The 21,893-nt window shown below is 44.2% G+C and overlaps 1 protein-coding gene across 2 annotated transcripts; it reads left to right on the forward strand.

Moving 5' to 3' along the window:
- Positions 1–1,281: 1,281 nt before the first annotated feature.
- Positions 1,282–20,624, forward strand: LOC149309449 (myb/SANT-like DNA-binding domain-containing protein 3). Of its 2 annotated transcripts, XM_089532487.1 has the most exons (4): positions 1,282–1,832; positions 8,944–9,026; positions 12,791–13,240; positions 17,469–20,624. In XM_089532487.1, the coding sequence occupies exons 3-4, from the start codon at positions 12,823–12,825 to the stop codon at positions 17,876–17,878; spliced, it is 828 nt and encodes a 275-aa protein (XP_089388613.1). In that variant the 5' UTR covers positions 1,282–1,832; positions 8,944–9,026; positions 12,791–12,822; the 3' UTR covers positions 17,879–20,624. The 2 variants fall into 2 exon arrangements, with proteins under 2 accessions (XP_089388613.1, XP_089388612.1); XM_089532486.1 differs by lacking the exon at positions 8,944–9,026.
- The last annotated feature ends 1,269 nt before the right edge of the window (positions 20,625–21,893 follow it).

Below are 21,893 nucleotides of genomic sequence, written 5' to 3' on the forward strand. Positions count from 1 at the left end.
CTTCAGAAATTGCTAAAATGAGTACCCAGCTTGTTGGGGGCTATTAGCTTACACATTGTAAACCACTTAGGGAGTGCTTAAGTGCACTGGGAAGCTGTATAGAAATGTACTTGCTATTGCTATAACACAATTTTGCTTACTCAGCACTATATACGATGATGGGAGCGGTGACTTATGATGGGAACTACTAACCCATCAGACTATTTACACAGCTCTGCATGCTGGTTCTTAGTCACCCCAGAATGTCAGGAAAATCATGAAAAGTAGTGTTTCTAGTGGATAAGGTGGCTACTGGTATTTAGTGCTGAAATGTAGGAAAGTTTCAGAGGTGCAACATACATCTCAAAACGTCTATAGAGAAAGAACCTCTGCTCATGTGGAATGCCTTGGTGTTGAGACAATCACACATATCACTTCTCCTAGCTTCCTTGCCCATACTGCAAAAAAACCCAATACAACTTGTCTTACGCAATGTAAGTGACAGGCTTCTCCCTACACCAAAATATCTTTCATGTAATTGTTTCGTAACTTGGAAAAACTGTTCCTGAATTTTTGTGAAAGAAAGAACTCTACACAAGAGAGAAAATATCCCAGAAGGGGCCAACAAATTAACAGCTCTGTAAATGGAATCCAAAGATATAGCCATGTTAGTCTACAGAATCAGTACATAGAGAGATTTGTAGCCTCTTTGAGACTCACTGAAAGAGAGAGGTTGGCTGTCCTAGACTTCAGTATATTTCCTGAGATGCAGCTGGAGATAATAATGATGATGATGATAATGATAATGTAGAGAGTTGTAGCACCTTTGAGACTCACTGAAAGAGAGAAATTGTAGCATGAGCTTTCCTAGACCTCAGTCTACTTCCTCAGAGGCTTGATGGCCCCCAAGGCCTCCTCCAACACTATAATTCTATGAATGCTGGCTTTAAAGTGGACTTCAGTCTGACTTAGATGAGAGAGAAAAGGCATAAGGAAGAGCTGAGTCCTCGCCTGAATTCTTGCCTGTGTCACTGAATGGCTGTCATCTCTAGTAAAAGGCCGGGGGGGGGGCTCTGCATTCGCAGACTGGGGTGAAGACAGACGTCGCCTGACACTGGGAGGCCTACCATCGACGGCAAGAAAGCAGGTTGGACAAAGTACCAAGAATGCCAAGGCGATAGGCGAAGTCAACTTCCGCCGCCGGAGCGCGTGCGCAGAAAGCAGCTTCCTGTCCGGACCGGAAGTTGAGGCCCTGCTCTACCGAAAACCCGGCCTGGATTAAGAACAGAAGGGGGAGGAGGAGGAGGGTGATGGTCAGTGAAGCTCTTCCGTCCGTCTCCAGAGAGGGCAGCGTCCGCAGTGAGCCTCCGGTGAAATCCCGAGAGGGGGGCTTCTGGGCTGGTCTTCCTTTCTCCCCCGAGGGCCTGCTTCGGAATTTGGGGAGAGCAGGAAGTGGGAGGTTAACGGGCTCAGGCGCCTAGCAGGAGAGAGAAGAGTGGGAGGAGGAGGCAGGTAATGGTGGTGCTTTGTTGGGCGCAAGAGTTGCTGTTGCCGCCGCCGCCGCCGCCGTCGTTCGGAAGCCAAGGCGTCCCAGGAGCGAGAGGGATGGTGGCGCCGCCGCAGCCTCCCTTTTCCCTGGGGCCTGGAGGGGCAGGAAAGAAGGGCGGAGGAAGAACGTGAGCGCCCTCCGTCGTCGCTGCGGGGTCTAGGGCCTCCGCGTGGCCGCCTTTGGAAAGGGATGGGCAGCCGGCCCTCCATTGTCCGGCTGGAAGCGGCGCCGCTTTCTTAGAAGCAAAAGGGCAGCATCGACGAAAAGGAAGACGTCTGACGGGGCCCTCATGCCCAGAAGCCTGGTAAGAATATATATCTATATCAGTCTCCTTGTGCTTGTTTCTACAGAAGACGTTAGAGAAGCGTGTAAACAGGTCTAGGCTCCTCTGGCTCCATCCACACTGGGGAAATAACCCGGTTTGGCACCGCTTTAACTCTTTTTGGCTCAAGTATATGGAGTTCTGGGAGTTGGAGATTGTTATTATTATTATTAACCTTTATTTATAAAGCACTGTAAATTTACACAGCCCACACTATGTTTTCACCTGAGAGAACACTTCTCTAGGAATCTCTCTAGGGCCTCCAGTGCAACTCTGTGGTCAACATCTGCCTGACATTGACCATAGAGTTGCACTGGAAGAGCTACAAAGGCCTAGCGGAGTGTTCCCTCTAGGAATCTCTAGGTCATTCAGTGCTACTTTTGGTTAAAGTCGACCATAGAGTTGCATTGGAGGACCTATATATTCCTAGAGAGAACATATTAATCAAATCCATGAATGATCAAATCTGCAAAAGTCAAATCCGCAAGTGTGGAGGGATGAGTCTACACTTATTTAGGATTCGTTGCTGTAGAACCAAACAGACAGGAGTAGGGTTGTGCACTTAGTAAGGTTGTGCTGTAACCTTATGTGTATTTGTTGTTGTTGTGTGCCTTCAAGTCATTTCCAACTTATGGTGATCTTGGGGTTTACTTGACAAGATTGGCGGGTTATAGACTGCCCATTTGGAGCGGTCTGGACCCGCCCCTTTCCCCAGAGTATCGGGGCTTCAGTGGCTACACCAGCAGCCGCTGAGGCCCCGATCCGCCGCTTTTCGGGCTGCAGGGAAGCAGCAAAACGCCGCTTCCCCGCAGCCTGAAAAGGAGTGTCCTTGGGGCTTCAAGCCCCAAGGACACCCCGCGGCGGCGGGGAGGGGGAGAAAGGGGCCACTTCGCCCCTTTCTCCCTTGCTTCGCTGGGCGCAGCCGTCTGAAGGCTGCGCCCAGCGAAGCAAAGTGGCGCCGCGGACCAGGAAGGAGCTCCGAAACGGAGCTCCTTCCTGGTCCGCGGAAAGGGTGCCCTAGGCGCCCTGCCGCGAATTGAGGACGTCACGGCTGCGCCGCCCCGTCTAGAGGTGGCGCAGCCGTGACGTCCTCACGGCAGCGGCCATATGGAAGGGCCACCGCCGTTTAGTGCGTGACAAGCACGCACTAGGGTTAGGGCGGTGCGGAAGCACCACCCTTTTGTAATCCTAGTGCGTGCTCGTCACGCACTAAAGTGCCGGTGTGTAACCGGCCATTGATTCAGATGAGGTTTGCCCTTGTGAAGTCGAAGGCTTTCATGGCTGGCATCCATAGTTTTTTGTGGGTTTTTCAGACTATGTGGCCATGTTCTAGAAGATTTTCTTCCTGACGTTTCACCAGCATCTGTGGCTGGCATCTTCAGAGAATGCTTTGCCTGGAAAAAGTGGGTGTACTGTGTGAGCCTGGGAAGGAGTGATTCACATGTGTGTTGTTCTTTGCTGATGGCAAGCCTCAGCCTGGGAGGCTAATGCAAAAGAGGCCTGCCATCAGCACAGAACAATACACATGCAAATCGCTCCTTCCCAGGCACACAGCCCAAAAAAAACCACAAAAAACTATGAGGTTTTCCCTTGTCTTCCCCTGAGGCTGAGAGAGTGAAGAGTAAGAGTGAGAGAGTAAGAGCCCTGGTGGCGCAGTAGTTAAATGCCTGTACTGCAGCCACTCACTCAAAAACCATAAGGTTGCAAGTCCAATACCAGCAAAAGGGCTCAAGCTCGACTCAGGCTTGCATCCTTCTGAGGTCACTAAAATGAGTACCCAGATTGTTGGGGGCAAATTAGCTTACAGCTGTAAACTGCTTAGACACTGCTTAGGCGGTATGAAGCGGTATATAAATGAAGCTTGTTTGTTTGTTTTTTATCCAAGGTCACCCAGTGGGTTTCCAAAGCCAATCTGGAAATCAAACCCTGGTCTCCAGAACCACTAGGCCGCAGTGACTCTCTGTGTATTTACCTAGGAATAAAGCACACTGAACATATAGGGATACTTCCAAGTAAATATGCATAGAGTTATGATGGTAATGATGTTTAATAAGAATGTGGAGTGAGACGAGAGATTCCAAAGTCTAAAAAATACAGCAGAATTGATTCAGATTATGCCAGTTTCAGTTGCTTTTGCCTTAAAGTGCAGTAAAAAACTGAAGTCCCCCAGACTTTTGCTTCTGAGGGACTTCAACATACAGTTGGAGGCCAGTTTGTCAGGTGCACTTATACACAGCTCATGGTATCCAGGACAAATATGGGCCCACCCCAATTGCTTTCAGGACCTACACATTCAGCAGGTCACACATCCTTCATGCAGTTTTCAGCTTGGAGCATATAAATATGGCTGAGTTGTCATGGACAGATCATTTTCTAGTCATGGCTAGCATCACAACTACAACCCACCTTTGCAGAGGTGGAGGGCCCATTAGCTCCCTCATCAAAGGTTAATGGATCCCTTGAGATTCCAGGAGGCCTTGGAGGGATATACAGGTGGCATTAGCAATGACCCTGTTGAAGTTCTGGTTGATAAATGGAACAAAAAACTAACCAGGGCTATTGACACTGTAACCCCAAAGTCCTCTCTCATCCATTTTCAAACAAGGTTCTTGGTATACAGAGGCCGGCCCCCCAGGAAGCTGAAACAGCAAGGACAATGACTAGAATCCAGATGGCAGAAAACTTGACTTCTGTGCAACAAGACACAATGTAGCAAACATTTTTTTCCTGTAAAGTGGCAATACATACAGCAAAGAAAGCTTTCTTTTCTGCAAATATTGTGTCTGTGACTTAACATCCAGCTGAGTTGTTCAGGGAGCTGAGAGGTCTAACTAAGGCATCCTTTCTCCTGAACCCAACCTTAGACCCTACAGTAGCTTGTTGTGTCACTTTTAATAATCATTTTGCAGATAAAATCTCTCACATAAGAGCTGACCTAACTGCCATCATTGGAGTCAATAATCAGGTGTCTAGAGACTCTGTGAGTGGGATTACACTCACATGCATTACTATATATATCGAGCCACTGAATCTGTTTCAATTTGTGAATACTGTTGATGTGGACAAGTTACTGGGTCACGTGAAAAAGACAACTTGATCACTCTCCCTCTTGGCTTGTCGTCCGCAGAAGAGGTGCAGTTGGATTTCAAATACAACGTTACTGCATCTCTTGCAACAGATGATACACCAATAGAATTGCTACAATCCACAGTGACAGAATCAAGTTCCAACAAATATGGAAAATAAAACAGTGGCCCACCAATTGGAAGCGATCAAAATACATTCTTATCCACAAAATAGGAGACAGAAAAGATTGCTGTAATTACAGGATCATTACACTAATTTCTCACATAAGCACAATAATGCTCAAAATTATGCAGCTATCATATCACCCCTTAACCGTCTCTTCTCCAGGGTAAACCTATCTAGCTCCCTATGTCTCTCCTCATAGGGCAGGGGTAGGCAACCTTTTTGAGCTGGGGGCCGGGTTGCTGTCCCTCAGACAACTGGGGGCGGAGCTGCACATGGGGGTGGAGCTTCCACCCTCTGGGGCGGAGCCGCATGCCAGGGCGGAGCTTCCACTATCCAGGGGTGGAGCCACATGCCAGGGCGGAGTTTCCACCATCGGGGGCGGAGCCGCATCATAATAATAATAATTGCAAGAAGCTACTAGGGCCGGCAATGCCATAACACAGGAAAAATGCATGCCACTGTCTCAACCCCGAAAAGAGCAAGCAAGTCCATGTGGGGGGATTTTGCAAAGAGAATACCAAAAGATAACAACAATAATAATAATAGCAATATTTGCGAGAATGGAAGCGACTAGGCAAGGCCACAAAACAGCAAAAAAATGCATGCCACTGTCTCAACCCCGAAAAGAGCAAGCAAGTCCATGTGGGGGGATTTTGCAAAGAGAATACCAAAGGATAACAACAATAATAATAATAGCAATATTTGCGAGAATGGAAGCGACTAGGCAAGGCCACAAAACAGCAAAAAATGCATGCCACTGTCTCAAACCACTTTCTTTCTCTCCCTCCCTCCCTCTCTCTCTCTCTCTCTCTTCTCCCCTCCCTCCCTCCCTCCCTCTCTCCTCTCCCTCCCACCCTTTCTCTCTCTCTCTCTCTCTCCTCCCCTCCCTCCCTCTCTCTCCTCTCCCTCCCACCCTTTCTCTCTCTCCTCTCCCTCCCACCCTTTCTCTCTCTCTCTCTCCTCCCCTCCCTCCCTCTCTGTTCTCTCCCTCCCACTCTTTCTTCCCCTCCCTCCCTCTCTCTCCTCTCTCTCCCACCTTTTCTCTCTCTCTCCTCTCCCTCCCACCCTTTCTCTCTCTCTCTCTCCTCCCCTCCCTCCCTCTCTCTTCTCTCCCTCCCACCCTTTCTCTCTCTCTCTCTCTCTCTCCTCCCCTCCCTCCCTCTCTTTCCTCTCCCTCCCACCCTTTCTCTCTCTCTCCTCCCCTCCCTTCCTCTCTTTCCTCTCCCTCCCACCCTTTCTCTCTCTCCTCCCCTCCCTCCCTCTCTCTTCTCTCCCTCCCACCCTCTCTCTCTCTGCCTCCTCCTCCTTCCCCCACCCCTCCATTTATAGAAGGGAGGAGGGAGGGCGGAGCCAGGAGGGAGGTGGGCGGTGCCCATTTGAAGGCCCGGTGCGGCTCCTGAAGCCCCGATTTAGGGCTCCAGAGGCCGCATCGCGCCTCCCAGAGGCCCAGTGCGGCTGCTGGAGCCCCGTTTCAGGGCTCCAGAGGCCGCATCACGCCTCCCAGAGGCCCGGTGCGGCTGCTGGAGCCCCGTTTCAGGGCTCCAGAGGCTGCATCGCGCCTCCCAGAGGCCCGGTGTGGCTGCTGGAGCCCCGTTTCAGGGCTCCAGAGGCCCGGTGCGGCTCCTGGAGCCCCGTTTCAGGGCTCCAGCTGCCGCATCGGGCCTCCCAGAGGCCCGGTGTGGTTCCTGGAGCCCTGTTTCAGGGCTCCGGAGGCCGCATCGGGCCTCCTAATGGGCGCCGCCATTTTGAAGGGCAAAATGGCAGCCGGAGCGGCTGAAATCGGCGGTGATTTTGGCGGCAGGAGGGACCGGGGGCCGGCAGAAAGGCGCCTGCGGGCCGCATCCGGCCCACGGGCCGGAGGTTGCCGACCCCTGTCATAGGGCATGGTTTCTAGACCCTTCACCATTTTGGTCTCCCTCCTCTGGACATACTTTTTGAACTTTGTTGACATCCTTTTTGAACTGTGATGTCCGCAACTGGACACTATTCCAGGTGAGGCCTGACCAAAGCAGAATAGAGTGGTGCTATTTCTTCCCTCGATGTAAACATTTTACGTCTATTGATGCGGCCTAGAGCTGCATTGGCTTTTTTAGCTACCACATCACACTGTTGACTGATGCTCAACTCGTTGTCTATTTGGACTCCTAGATCCCCTTTCACATGTACTGTTGTTAAGCCAGATGTCCCACATCCTATATCTGTGCCTTTCACTTTTTCTGCCTAACCGTAGTACATTACATTTCTCCCTGTTGAAATGCATTGTGTTAGTTTTGTCCCAGCTTTCTAGTCTACTACGGTCATTTTGAATTTTGATCCTATCCTATTAGCTACTCCTATTTTGGTGTCACCTACCTGCAAATTTAATTGTCATCTTTATAAGTTTTTAATTGTAATTTGTTTTTAAAGACCTGGAACAATTACTAAAGAAAGTCAAAGAAAAAAGTGCTAAGAAAAACTTACTTTATATGCCCGAAACTGCCTGATCCTGTTAGTAACATTCTAACAGCCACATTCTAGACCAGCTGCAATTTTCAAGCAGTTTTAAATGCCCCATTCTCCCAGCACAAATAGTATTCTTACTGCATCTGCCCCTCCAAGTCCTCAGGCTTGAAATCCGTGGATGTGAAAATCCGCAGAAGGGCGACCACCTTTAACCTCAATGAAGCGCGCGCCCTGCATGCACACGGCCCATTCAAGCCTATGGGGCTTGAATATGTGAGAGTTTTGGAACTCATGGGGGGGGGTCTGAAACGGATACCCCACACCTTCCAAGGGGCAACTGTAGTCCAAAAGCTAGCTGCACAACATTCCCTGGACAGGATGGGTCTGACCATAGTTACTGATCTTTAATGACATCCCGTTTGGACTGCTGTTTCTAGTTATGTTTCCTACCTCTAAATCAACATATTTAATGGATATATCAAACTAGATACTTAACGAAATAGCTGAAGTGCAAATTGGAAGCACAGTTTAAGACATTCCCAACAAATCTGAAGGTCTTAAATGACCAGTAGCATCACTGGTGTGTTTGTATGTGGAGGGGGTGCAGACTGTACCAGGTGACACCTCAGAAGAGGGGGTGACACCCAGCTGAGTCTCCCCCCCCCTCACCTCTCTGCCACATGCCACAAAGGCACCCAGGGCACCCCTTCCTCCCGGCTCGGTGTGGCTTTACTTGCGTATAAAGTTGCGCCAGGCAGGGAGGAAGGGGTTCCTGGGTCTCTCCCTCCCTTTTTGCTTGGTGTGACTTTACACAGCGTAAAGGTGTGCCGGGCAAGGAGGTGAGGGTGAGTCCTTTTGGACCCGCCCCCACACCGGATGACATCCCGGTGCAGGACACCACTGTAAATGACAGTGACCTCAACGTGCCATGCATTTGATACAGAAAGAAAAGATAGACCTACCGGTAAATAAAATAGCCTCCCTTCAGTCCATCTGGTACCATCTAGTCATGGAGGGAGAGATGCAGGCCCAGCTCCATCGGGCTTGGCCTAAATTAAGAAGCAGAGCCTTCCCTCCAGTCCATCTGCCTTGGTCCAGGCCTCAGAGGGAGAGAAGAAATTCTGGACCTGATCCCCTTCCCCACCACCATTCCCTTCTCCTTTTGTGTCATGTTTTCAGATTGTTAGCCTGAGGGCAGGGAACCGTCTAAGTAAAAATAATTATAATTATAAGTCACTCTGAGAGCCTTTAGGGCTGAAGGGCAGGGTATAAATAAATAAATAATCAATTAAAATAAGCAACAGTAATTTTAAATTGTAGAAGGGATATATATTATAGACAAACAACCTGAATGAAATCTCTAGCTTGAAGCTGCATTTTTAAAATTTTCATTCAATAGGAAGGCAGTCTAGGACCCGGAGCAATGGATGCAAGCTACAGGAAAAGAGATTCCACCTCAACATCAGGAAGAACTTCCCGACAGTAAGGGCTGTTCAACAGTGGAACACACTCCTTCGGAGTGCAGTGGAGTCTCCTTCCTTGGAGGTCTTGAAGCAGAGGTTAAATGGCCATCTGTCGGGGATGCTTTGACTGAGAGTTCCTGCATGGCAGAGGGTTGGACTGGATGGCCCTTGTGGTCTCTTCCAATTCTATGATTCTATATGATTCTATGATTTTGTATATACCGTTTAATAATAATAATAATATTTATTTATACCCCGCTCTTCAGCCAAAGCTATCAGAGTGGCTTACAGTTTGTTAATTAGACATTTCCCTGCCCTCAGGCTTACAATCTAAAAAGACAAGAAACAAAAGGAGAAGGGAATGGTGGTGGGGAAGGGGGAAAGTCCAGCAGATCTGCTCTCCCTCGGAGGCCTGTTGGAGCTGCCTTGCCTTTCTCTCCCTCAAGATGGTGACTGAAGGGAGGGCCGCCTTCTTTCAGGCAAGGCCTGTTGGAGCTGCCTTGCCTTTCTCTCCCTCAAGATGGTGGATGAAGGGAGGGCCTTCTTCTTTCAGGCAAGGCCTGTTGGAGCTGCCTTGCTTTTCTCTCCCTCAAGATGGTGGATGAAGGGAGGGCCTTCTTCTTTCAGGCAAGACCTGTTGGAGCTGCCCTGCCTTTCTCTCCCTCAAGATGGTGGAGGAAGTAGGTTTAAGTTGGGTATGACGTTGGTAGCTTTGTTCTTGGGGCTGCATAGCTGTGTTGTATTTCAGATACCCATAATGTAACCTAAGAAACACAGCCGGCATGTTATAACCTGCTAGCTGCTTTTAAAGTCCTCTGTTTTTAAAATCATAAGACAGGTAGCAAAACCAGGACATTTACAAATGTAATGATGGGCTACCATACTGCATTGAGAACATAGGGGTTATAGTTAATTTGTTGGTCTTGTTGCATTTAATAGTTCTCATTCAATATCCTCTGTACAAACATGAACCCATGTCATATGGAATGCCTGTGCACACAGAGGGTGCATATTCCTGGCCCAAAAGCCAGGTGTGTGTAGGATCCCTGGCTTATTGTGAACTAAAAACCTTGGTACTTTCTGGCTTATTGCAGTGATTCCCACTGCCGGGGGGGGGGGGGGAGTTTCAGTCCAAATACAGTGGGACCTCAGTATCCGTGAACTTGCCATCCGCAGATTTAAGCATCTGTGAATGTCAAGCCCGCATTGTCTGCAATTGCGGGGCTTGCATGTGACCATACCGCTATCCTCAGTGGTGCCATGTGCATGCAGACACAGCCATTGGGGACAACTGAGGCTTACCTGAAGTCTTGTTGTTCCTAATGGCAGCTGCTGTATTCACACATGAGAAGCTGAGATGGAAGAGGAAATGGTGACAAGTAGTTTTAAATCTGTGCCCTGCTTTCCTGCATAATTACATCTCTGATCCTTTGTTTGGTAATGTTGATAATTTTAAGCAAGTATGTAAATTTATATATTTAAACCAAAGGAAAGATTGTTATTTAGTGTCTCAGAAGTGAATTCCTGAAAGTGTATGAAATGTAGTTTATAGTTCTGTGCAATAAGTAAACAAAACAAAACAAAAAGTTTCCAGATAAGTTTCTGGAATAATTTGATTTACTCGAAGTTTTGATCTTCTAGTCAGAGTAGACCCATTTAGGGATTATTAGGCTATTTGGCTTGAAAAGTCGGAATGGCAAAGGTATCTAAGAAGCAGCAGAAGTACATTCTCACTTCTTCAATTGATACCACTTTCTATATTCCCTAATGAAATTGATAGGAATATTAGCACTCTGAAGAACACCCTTTAGTTGAGTATGCAAGGAGATGAGTATGATCCTTATTTGTGACTATAGAACACAATTTACCATCTACACCAGGGGTAGGCAACCTGCGGCCTGCGGGCCGAATGCGGCTCGGCGAGGCCTTGGGACAGGCCCCAGCCCGGTCCTGCCGCTGATTGCCACCGGGGCCTTTGGCCTCTCGCGCGCAGGGGCAATTGTCTATAGAAGCCTCACAAACATGCATTTATATTAACATTTTTTTAAAAATCAGCAAATTTTTTCACGTGTCCTCCACTTTTTTAAAAAAAGTGTCCACCATTTGAAAATTTTGTCCTACATTTGTCCCGGTTTATTTATTTATTTAAAATTTTTTTAATTATTTATTTATTTATTTATTTGGCTTCGGCCCCCCAGTTGCCTGAGGGACAGCAACCCGGCCCCCAGCTCAAAAAGGTTGCCTACCCCTGATCTACACCAAGATGAAATATCAGGATGTATAATAACTGTATCCAAAAATCACTGAATTCTATTTCATTTTCTTCAACTAAAAAGAGAAATAGCATAACACCCACTGCCATTTGTAAGAAGATATTGCTAATGCATGTCCAGCAAATGTACATTTTTTGAGTTGTACATAACAAAAAATTGCTATGGTAGGTCATTGGACCAAAACTCCACAAAAATCACGTAGTCTGGCACACTACACACTTATTCTGATTCCACTTTAACTGCCATGGCTACAATCTATGGAATCCTGAAGCTTAGTGTTTGAGGCACAAGAGGAGCAATCTGGCAGAGAATTCTAAATGCCCCTTCCCAAACTGCCAACCCCAGGATCCCATAGGCATACTGATATCTTCTGGCCTGAGAGGGAGTGATCAGGCAGACTCAGCTCCATCAGGGCTAGCCTAAAGGGAGAGACTCCTCCCTCCTTAACTGTCATCTTCCGGCCTGAGAGGGAGTGATCAGGCAGACCCAGCTCCACCAGGGCTAGCCTGAAGGAAGAGACTCCTCCCTCCTTAACTGTCATCTTCCGGCCTGAGAGGGAGTGATCAGGCAGACCCAGCTCCATCAGGGCTAGCCTGAAGGAAGAGACTCCTCCCCCCTTAACTGTCATCTTCCGACCTCCTATTCCCCTCCAGCTATGCTCTGACTGTGTGAGGGAGAGGCTTGCGTACCCTAATGAAGTTGTGAGCTATGCTGGCGGTGGTATAATAGCCACTGGTAGGGCCTCCCATGCCAGACAGGTCACAACCGAAGGGTCTGACCAAGAGCACTAAAGGGCAGGATGGGCTCTGTAGCTTTATGGCAACCATCCTAGGAGAAGTAAAACTCTAATCCCAAACCCGGGCAGATGGTGCTCGTTTAACCCTGTAAGGTCAACCATCTAAGAGAAGGAAACTCTAATCAAACCTACGACCCGAGGGCCTCGCTGCCACTGTCCATGCTTGTCAAGGCCTCAGCAGTCGAACCTCTGGTTTAAAAGGTGAAGCCAGTTCTGTGCATGCTGCACTCCACCAGAAAAATCCATTGCACAGGCTTGAAGGATACATCAGTGCGCTTGTAGAAAGCATGGATGAATCCTTCCTGAATCTCCGTTCGCGAAGTAAAGCCAAGAAGAAGTAGAATAATAGTATGTACTGTGTAAGGCCTCCTGGATTCATTACCTAGAACCAACCACCCTTACAGTACATCCTTTGGAAGCTTACAACTAGGGCATTTGTCCCTGGCATATTATATTTGGAGGAATGCTGCTTCTTAACATAGGTGCTTTAGTTAACTGCCAGAGTGGCTAATGGGGGTGGATAGATGGCTAATAGCCATGTCAGCATCTTATGATAGTGTGAATTGTGTGAAATACCAGTTCCCATTGTTTGTTCATGATTGTGTATCTTATGGTATGATGATCCTATGAAAAAAATGTTTTGTGATCAAAATGTTAAATGCTGTAAAATCATTCATGATGACAAAAGTAAACCACTTCTCTTGATTTTCATAGGTTATTTTGACAATCTGGAGAATTGATAGAAAATGCAAAACAGTGAAGTAATAAAGCCTGCCAAATACTTCTCTGAAGTTGAGAAGAGTGTACTGCTTGCACTAGTTGAGAAATACAAATATGTACTCGAATGTAAAAAAAGTGATGCAAGAACTATTGCACTGAAACAACGGACCTGGCAGGCACTTGCTCATGAATATAATTCTCAACCAAGTGTTTCTCTCCGAGACTTCAAGCAATTGAAGAAATGCTGGGAGAACATCAAGGCACGGACAAAGAAAATAATGGCACATGAAAGACGAGACAAGGTAAAAAGATGTATTAGTCCACTTATAAGTAATCACATCTTAGGAAAAGAGAAGATCACCAGCATGGTACCTGAGCAAGTATACTTTTTACACAATCCACCAGAAGAAGATTCTGAATATCATCCTGAAGCTTCCAGCCAAGGTACAGTTGGAATTTAGGGACCAATGCTAAACTGTTCACATAACTTTATATTCCAAAAGCAAATAGAAAATATGTCATTTGTTCATTCCCTAACTACATCAGGTATCCAGTGTTAAGCAAATGAGTGCAGGCCTCTCCTGTACTTTATGCCTGAAAACTGTTGTTATAGCAGCACTTCTTTTAAATAAAGGGAAATTTAAGAGAGGAAGGAAAATAACGATGGAGAGTTTAAATTGTGTCCTAGGCTTAGCGACTACATTTCATTCCAATAAGTAACCTGACTGTGAAAATTGTATCTATTACTCAACCTCTTCATATTTTATTTGCCACTTTTAAAAACTTTTATGTTCCAAATGCCATGCGAGCTTGTTTGACTCGTTGTTAGAGGTTTGTGGCTTTCCAGAGTCTTCTGTCTTGCCTTGAGTAAAAAAGGATACTAGGATCTGATTTGTAATTCTGTAAGACCAGTCTGGGACTGGAGGGCATTTCTATCCTACCTACATCTTGTAGTCTTGCAGTCCAATGAGCAGTGTTTCAAAGCTTAAAATGCCCACAGTCCCCCATGTTCTGGGCAGTTAGATAAACTTCAGTTTCAGATCCATGCTTGCAGGAGGGAACAGTGGATTGTTCCCATAATCACATGCTTCTGTAGTGCTTGGAGATTGCATCTAGAATATATTGCAAAACAAACAGCCTTTAGGTCTCTTCTCAGCTTATAGCTAAGGCATGTGGAAGATTGTATCCAATCATCTGTTTTGAACAATAACATCCAAACACCACAGTGATACCTTTATCGAACAACCTGAATGCACAAAATGTATGTTGCAAGCTTTCAAAGCTCCACTGACTTCTTCATCAGGCAAAGATGTTAAAATCATACAGGAGGGGAAAATGATAATGTTAGTCTCAAGCCTGCATTTTGAAGATGTGACTGTTCTCAGTTCAGGTGTTGTTGGAGGGAAATTCATACATGTTGGTCCCTCCTCCTTCTGGCCATGTGGGTACTCCAGGAAAATAAGTTGGCAAGACAAAAAGAGATGCTTCTCTTGAGATATAAATTACCTAGTTCTTTAAAAATATAAAAATTAAAAACTTAGTTTTTTTCCTGGAGTAACTACATGGCTAGAAGGAGGAGGGAACAACATGCATGAATGTCCCTCCAACACCACTTGAACTGAGAACAGTAACATCTTCAAAATGCAGGTGTGTGACTAATGTTGTCGTTCTCCCCCCCCCCCCCCCATATGATTTTTAACGTCTTTGCCTGATAAAGCCAATGGAGCTTCGAAAGCTTGCAACATACATTTTGTGCATTCTGGTTTACTAATATCACTATTTTGTGCACTTTGGATGTTATTGTACTTTGTTACATGCCAACACAGCTACCCCTATATATGTCTGCTGTTCTGAGGTACTCGGATGCTTCCAGAGTTTGACTTTGTATCTCCCAACCAATGTCTGTGGATTCTTAGAGAACTCTTGAGAGAAAAGTCTGAAGGAGACAGACAGACAGCTTTGTTCCTGACACATGCATACACATGCTGCTTTTTTCCCATCATTGCTTCTGGCCAAACGAAAAAGCAAAATGGGATTGGGGCGGTGGGGGGTGTGTGTGAATCTAGCAGCACCTTTAATTTAGCATGGGCTTTTGCAGATATTCATCCACTTCTTCAGGTGCCCTTTATCATCATTATCAAAATTTATTTATTTATTTATTTATTTTGTGTTATCTTGCACATAGTGCTTCACACAAGCAAGTTACATTCATTAATTTGAGAGTTCCTTGCTTTCAGGCTTACAAAGAAACATGTTTTAAGCATAGTTACATAGTTGTAAAAGAGGGATAGAGTTTAATAAGATTCATTGGCCTGTTACAGACTGCCAAAATAAAGCTGCTTCGGGTCTCTTTGGAGATATGCTATTTAAATGATGCATGGGTCCTAAGAGTCTGGAGGTCGCACCAAAGCCACACTCCATTCCTAAGCACTGGAGGGCAGCTTTGGTGCAGCTTCCAGACTCTTAGGACCCATGCATCATTTAAATAGCATATCTCCAAAGAGACCCGAAGCAGCTTTATTTTGGCAGTCTGTAACAGGCCATAAAGATTCAAATTGGGACAAGCCAATTGGAACGTGATCTTTTATTGTTGTTGTATGTAAGCAAATACATCTGCTTACCAGAAGTCAGTTTCCTAGATTTCAAACCCTTCTCTGAGGATATTCCTTTTGTTATATATGCAGTTGTGAGAAGTGGTATTATGTAGTGCCATGAAACCATTATCTCTGTAGATACCTCAGCTAGCAGATTGGAATTTGTGAATATATCCCAGTTCAGCAGTTTCTCATTCCGGTCTTGGGGAAAAAACAAATCTTTCAAGAACCACCACTTGGTCAGTATTATATGTGTAGTAGAGATGAAAAGCTCTGCAACTGGTTTTGGGGCATTGCAATATCCAATGTTAGATTTATTTATCCTTTTGTGCAGAGACTGGCCTGTTTGTCTAATGCAAAATATACGGGGGCATTGCTGATATAGGATGGTAGATGTCACATTTGAGGATGAGCAAATAAATGCACCTCTGAAGTTGTGGGTAACATTGTTATCATCTGTAATGTTGCAACCATAGTAGATTTGGGACAAAATTGGTATCTGGGTTTGTACCCACATTCTGTACACTGTTGTAGTTGAGTATTTGTTTAAGATGGGGAGGCTGCTGGTAAGCCAGTAAATGCTGGCCACCTTTGAGAGGGTGGCATTATTTTCCAGAACTAGTTGTACCTCATTCGTGACAACTAATAAATAGAATACCACTAGTTGTTATCTATAGCCCCAGCCAGGACTATTCAGAAACATCATAAACTGCATCACAACTGTATAACTATTCTTTAACAACATGATAGAAATATCATTCTATCAGGGTATTTGAAGGATTGATATCCACAAAAGTCTTAAAGGTGCTGCTAGATTTCCCCTACCTACAAAGTAGCTGTAACTGAAATCTGGCCTAACAGGTTTGGGTGGTTTTTGGAAAAAAACATTCAAATTTACCAAACCTGTGTGTCAATTGTGAAAGTAAGACTGTCAAGCAGCAAACTCTTTGAGGCTGCCTCCAGCTGTGGAAAACATAACAAAACAAAAATGTATCCATCCTGTGATAATGCTTGTGGTTTCATGATACCATAGGGTAGCCAATAGTGCTTCATTGTGGTATCTTGAATCTGTTTCAGTGAGAGCTGACAAGTTTCATCGTAGTAGTAGTTCACTGACATTGATTGATTCCTTTGACCTCACTGTCTTCCTGGAATGATATCAAGGAATTGCACAGACTACCCCACTTTGTCTTCATAGCAAAACATCAGAGACATAGCTGTGTTAATCTGGATTTGTATACAAAATATATTGTAGCACATTTGAGACTGACTGAAAGAAAGAAGTTTGTAGCATCAGCTTTTGTAGACTGAGTTGCAAAATACTCTGCAGAAATAATCCAGTTTGAGACTGCTTTAATGGTCCTGGCTCAATGCTAGGGAATTCTGGGAACTAATTTTGAGAGACATTTAACTTTCTCTGTCAGAGAGCGCTGGTGCCACAATATACCACAGTACTCTGGATTCCCTATAACTGAGCCAGGGCAGTTAAAGTAGTCTCAAACTGGATTTTTTTGCAGTGAGTTTTGGACCTGAGTCTGCTTCACCAGGTGCATGCAGCAAAGTGCTTGCAGACAGACATTTATGCCCATAAATGAGCAGGTATGTAAATAGTATCAGCAAGGCAAATCTTGTGGGTATGGTGATGAACTGGCAAGTTCAGTTTTAACAATGGTTTGTTGGGGACAAAGTTAGAGGAAAGATTTTGTCCTCCAATGACCATTGTTAAAACAACTTGTCACTTCATTACCCTAACCCTAAGATTTGTTATTGTTCACCCACCTGCTCTTGCGTGGGCATAATTATCTGTCTGAAAGCAATTTACTCCATGCAACTGATGAAGTAAACTTTGTGAAATCTTATGCTACAAATTTCTTTCCCTCAGTTAGTCTTAAAGGTGCTACAATATCCTTTTGCATCAAAACATCATTCAGTAAGCTAATAAACAGTGACTTGTCCAAGGCCATGCTGTAAGCATCAGAGCTGAGGAACATGGGAATCCAGGTATTCCAGATATTATTCCACACATTTGAATTTAAAAATGCTTCATTGATTGCTAACTGGTTTTATTATTTTTGCAGAACCTTTCACTGTTATAAACAGAGAACTCTGTGATGAAGAGAAAGAACTTGTACATTTCCAGGTATGTGAAGGTACCTCACAACCAGAACCCTCCTGTTCAGCTGTGAGAATAACTGGAAATAAAAACTTCAGGAGTAAAGGTGTCCAAGAAAGTGATCTGAAAAAGATGCATGAAGAAGAGCACCACCAGCAAATGTCTATCTTGCAATTGCAGCTGATCCAGATGAATGAAGTGCATGTGGCAAAGATTCAGCAAATAGAAAGGGAGTGTGAGATGGCTGAAGAGGAACACAGAATCAAGATGGAGGTGCTCAACAAAAAAAAAATGTACTGGGAGAGGAAACTTCAAACTGTTGCAAAAGAGTGGCCTGTCTCATCTTTTAATAGACCATTCCCAAATTCACCTTAAGAGAATTCTGCAGCCAGCAGTACATGGGGCTGAAGTCACTGGCTTATGAAAAGGCAGTTGGGGTGCGGTCAATTAAACTAGATTAATATTTTTAGTGTGTGAGAATAGCTGCTCAGTTGGCTGTGAACAAACTTTGAAGAATACGTAAGTAAATAATGTGATGTCTAATGTCAAATAAAATCTCCTCTTGGGTAGTTGCAATTAGAGTAGATCAAATGAATCCGTTCTTAAATGGTGAGTTAACTGAATCTAACTGATTCAGTAGGTCTACTGTAGTTGGAACTAACAATAGGCCAGGTTCTTTGGAGGGCAAATGGTATTACAACTCCTGGCGGGATACTTTGATTCACACAGTAGCTTCTATCAAAGTCATTTGGGCTGTCCTCCAGTGTCCACGTTTGTTCTTGAAAGTTCTTTTATCAGATTAGCAGTTGGGATTCCTACATCCTCTATTTCAGTCTGTTTACAAGTGCAGAAAGACACCTCTTGTTCAAGGGGTGAAATATGATTTCTCTCTATAATGTTGTGTTGAGATGAGGCTCTAGCCATTTGTCAGTGATCCGGAGGATGTACCTGCTTGCCTTTTGGAGTATTTAGTACAGGGGTAGGAACTGTGTGCCCTTTTAGTTGTTGGATTGCAAATCCCAACAGTCCTTCTCAGTGGCTAGTCTGGCCATGGCTATTGGGTGTTAGAACTTGTCAATACCTGGAAGGCCATACAATTCTGAGCCCCAGTTCTGAGATATGTGAGGCACTTCAGCCTCACAATTGTCACATGAGGAAAGGGAATTCAAAGCTTTTAAACAACAGGCTCGCTGCTTTTTACAGTTTCTGGTTACAAGAAGAGTGTCCTTCCTACCACCCATACATGTGCACACTTGCACACACTTCTCTCCTGGCTAATCATTTGGATCCATGCATTCAGTTCACAATAGAAGGCTGGCTAACTTAGCAGCTACAGGTCTGAGATACAATTTAATTTTTCTGGCATCTTTTCTGCAGTGGAAGACTCTCCATCAAGATAACTATTGTAATGTACATCTTACAGTTTGATCATATGTATGTTTAGTCCAATGTAAATTCACATAAGATCACAGCCTTACTGTGATATTATGCAGGGGATCCACCAGGTGGTTCAGTTCAGTTTGTTTGGCTTCACATCATGTTAGTACAAAACCACCATACAATCTGGTGCAAGTCTGGTCCTTTTATTTCCTGGATAGCCTTCATGGTGCAAGTATCTCTGAGTCCCTGTCCCTAGCAGCCACAGCTTTAAAATGAGCAAGGGATTATAGGATTAAGCCCAAACCGAAATGTAGAAAATTATAAAGTACAGTTTACTGTGTTACTCTTAGATGTAAAAATATAATGGCTTGAAGTACTCCTGCGTGTAAAAATATAATGAATGTATAAGGCAAGTGCAAGTTTGCATAGCAGAGAGCTGGGATTAGCTGTGGGTCCACTTGTATACAAATTGAGAAACAAATGTTAAAATTACCAAATGTAAGAAACAGCCTTTGAAGAGGTATCATCTTTGTTTACAGCTGGGTGGCAAGGAGAAGAGAGAAAGACCCCCATGCTTCCATATTTGGGATAAAAGACAAGCAAGAATTTTCCCATTTCTTATGAAGCACTAACTGTGAATGTTCATGATTTCATAGAATCAGAGAATCTTAAAGCTGGAATGGACCACAGGGACCATCTAGTCCAATTCCCTGCTGTGCAGGAATACACAGTGTAAGGATTCCTGAAAGGTGCTCATTCAACCTCTGTTTAAAGACACCCAAAGATAAAGAGTCCACCACCCTTCAGTGCAACTTATTCCACTACCAAATAGTTCTTACGGTAAAAAAAACCTTCTTTTTAATATTTAGGTGGAATCTCTTTTCTTGTAATTTGAATTCATTGGTTCTAGTCTCTGAAGCAGCACAAAACAAGTTTGCTCCATCTTCTCATACATAACATCCCTTCAAATATTTCATGATAACTATCATGTTCCCTCTCAATCTTCTCTTCTCCAAATTAAACATAACCAGCTCCCTAAGTCATTCTTCATAAGGCTTGTTTTGTTGACCAATATGTAGATTATATTGGTCACTCTTCTGTGGGCACGTTCCAGCTTGTCAATGTCCTGTTTCAACTATTGTACCCAGAACTGTATTCTATTGCAGGTGAGGTATTCTGACCAAAGCATAATAGATTGGAACTTTTCTTTCATTTTATTCCTGCTGATGCAGCCCAGAATTGTATTGCTTTTTTGGCTGTTGCATCACATTGTTAACTCATGTTTAGCTTATGGTCCACCAAATCATAGATTTTTGACATGTACTGCTTTCAAGCCGAATGTCACCCATCCTATATTTGTGCATTTTTTTCTTGTCTACATGTAGCACCTTATATTTATCCCTGTTAAATTTGTTTTCTTAGTTTTGACCCAGTTCTCACATTGATCAAGGTCATTTTGAATTCTGTTCCAATCTCTGGACCCCCTGGTTTGGAGTCATCTGCAAACGTGATAAGCATGCCCTTCTATTCTGTAACCTAATTCATTTATAAAGATGTTAAACAACATCAGGCCCAGGACAGAACCCTGAGGTATCCCAGTCATCACTTCTCTTCAGGATGAAGAATACGCTCTGGTGAGTACACTCTGGGTTCGTTCTGTTATCAAGCCTCTAGCTTTACCACAAAAAAGAGAGAGAGAGAGAAAATTAATTTGGCATGGCCTTTTTTTTTTTTTTTTTTTTTTTTTTTTTTTTTTTTTTTTTTTTTTTGAATAACCCCATGCTGGCTCTTAACAAACACATCATCCCTTTCTGAGTGCACACAGACTGACTAATGATCTGTTCTAGAATCTTTCCCGCTAATGACAAATTGACTGATTAGTAGTTGCTAGGATCCTTTTTTTGCTCTTTTTTAACACGGTGAGAACATTTGCACTCCAGTCTGCCAGGACCTCCTATCCTTCAAAAATTTTCACAAATTATTGACAGTGCCTCTGAGATTAGATCTCCGAGTGTCTTTCATAGTCTTGGATGCAATTCATCTGGCTCTGGAGATGTGAATTAATTTAGAAGAGCTAGATATTCTTTTGCTACCTCTTTTGCTATTCTGGGCTGTAGTCCCTTGCTGCATGATTTGTTCTAGTTTTAGAGCACTGCTTTTCTTTAGGAAGAAGACTGAAGCAAAAACGCTGAATAGTTCAGTGTTTTCTCAGTCACCTGCTAGCATTTCACCATTTTCTCTGCGCAGTAGCAAGCATAGCCCAAATCTCCTTTTTATTATTTTTAATCTCTCTTATGAGCCTGGACTCATTCTGACCTTTATCTTTCCCCCCTACAAGTATTGCCTCTTCATATTCCTCTTTGGTGGTTTCCCTCTTCTGCCATTTTTTATACATGTCTCTTAAATCTCAGTTCATCTGAAAGTTCTTGGAACGTTCACCCTGGTTATTTTAGACACCTCCCACTTCTTCCTCGGAATTGTTTACAACTGTGCCTTCAGTATCTTGCCTTTAAGAAACACCCCATACATCACAAACTCCCTTTACTTTGAGCATTTTTGCGTTGGATTTCCCCATGTATTTTCCTAAGCTTATTAAAATAAGCTTTCTTGAAGTCCAGTGTGTGTGTCTGACTATTTCCCCTGTATAACAAGTCTAAAGAGAATCTGGTCAGTCTTACCTGAGGATCCCACTATTCCCACTCCATTGAATCAAATCCAAATTAGATGATACTCTTGTTGCTTGTTTCATCTTTTGAAATTGGCTAGAAGGTAAGTATATAAAATGGCAAAAATAAGGTTTGCTTTTTGGAATTTTATTCATTTTATTTATTTTGAATACTTTCAAATTGTGGATGGAATCTGTGGATAAAGAATCTATGAATATGAAGGACTTGCTCTCCATATTCTGTCCATAGTAGGATTCAGCAAGTTGAGGATATTGCACGTTTTTATCAACCCATGTTTAATCATTGCAGTTTGGCAGAATATTTTAAAAATGTAAAAATGAGTT

The sequence above is a fragment of the Sceloporus occidentalis genome, unplaced genomic scaffold (genome assembly GCF_023333645.1).
Source record: "Sceloporus occidentalis isolate IW3139 unplaced genomic scaffold, rSceOcc1.0.p SCAF_7, whole genome shotgun sequence".
Taxonomy (NCBI): Eukaryota; Metazoa; Chordata; class Lepidosauria; order Squamata; family Phrynosomatidae; genus Sceloporus; species Sceloporus occidentalis.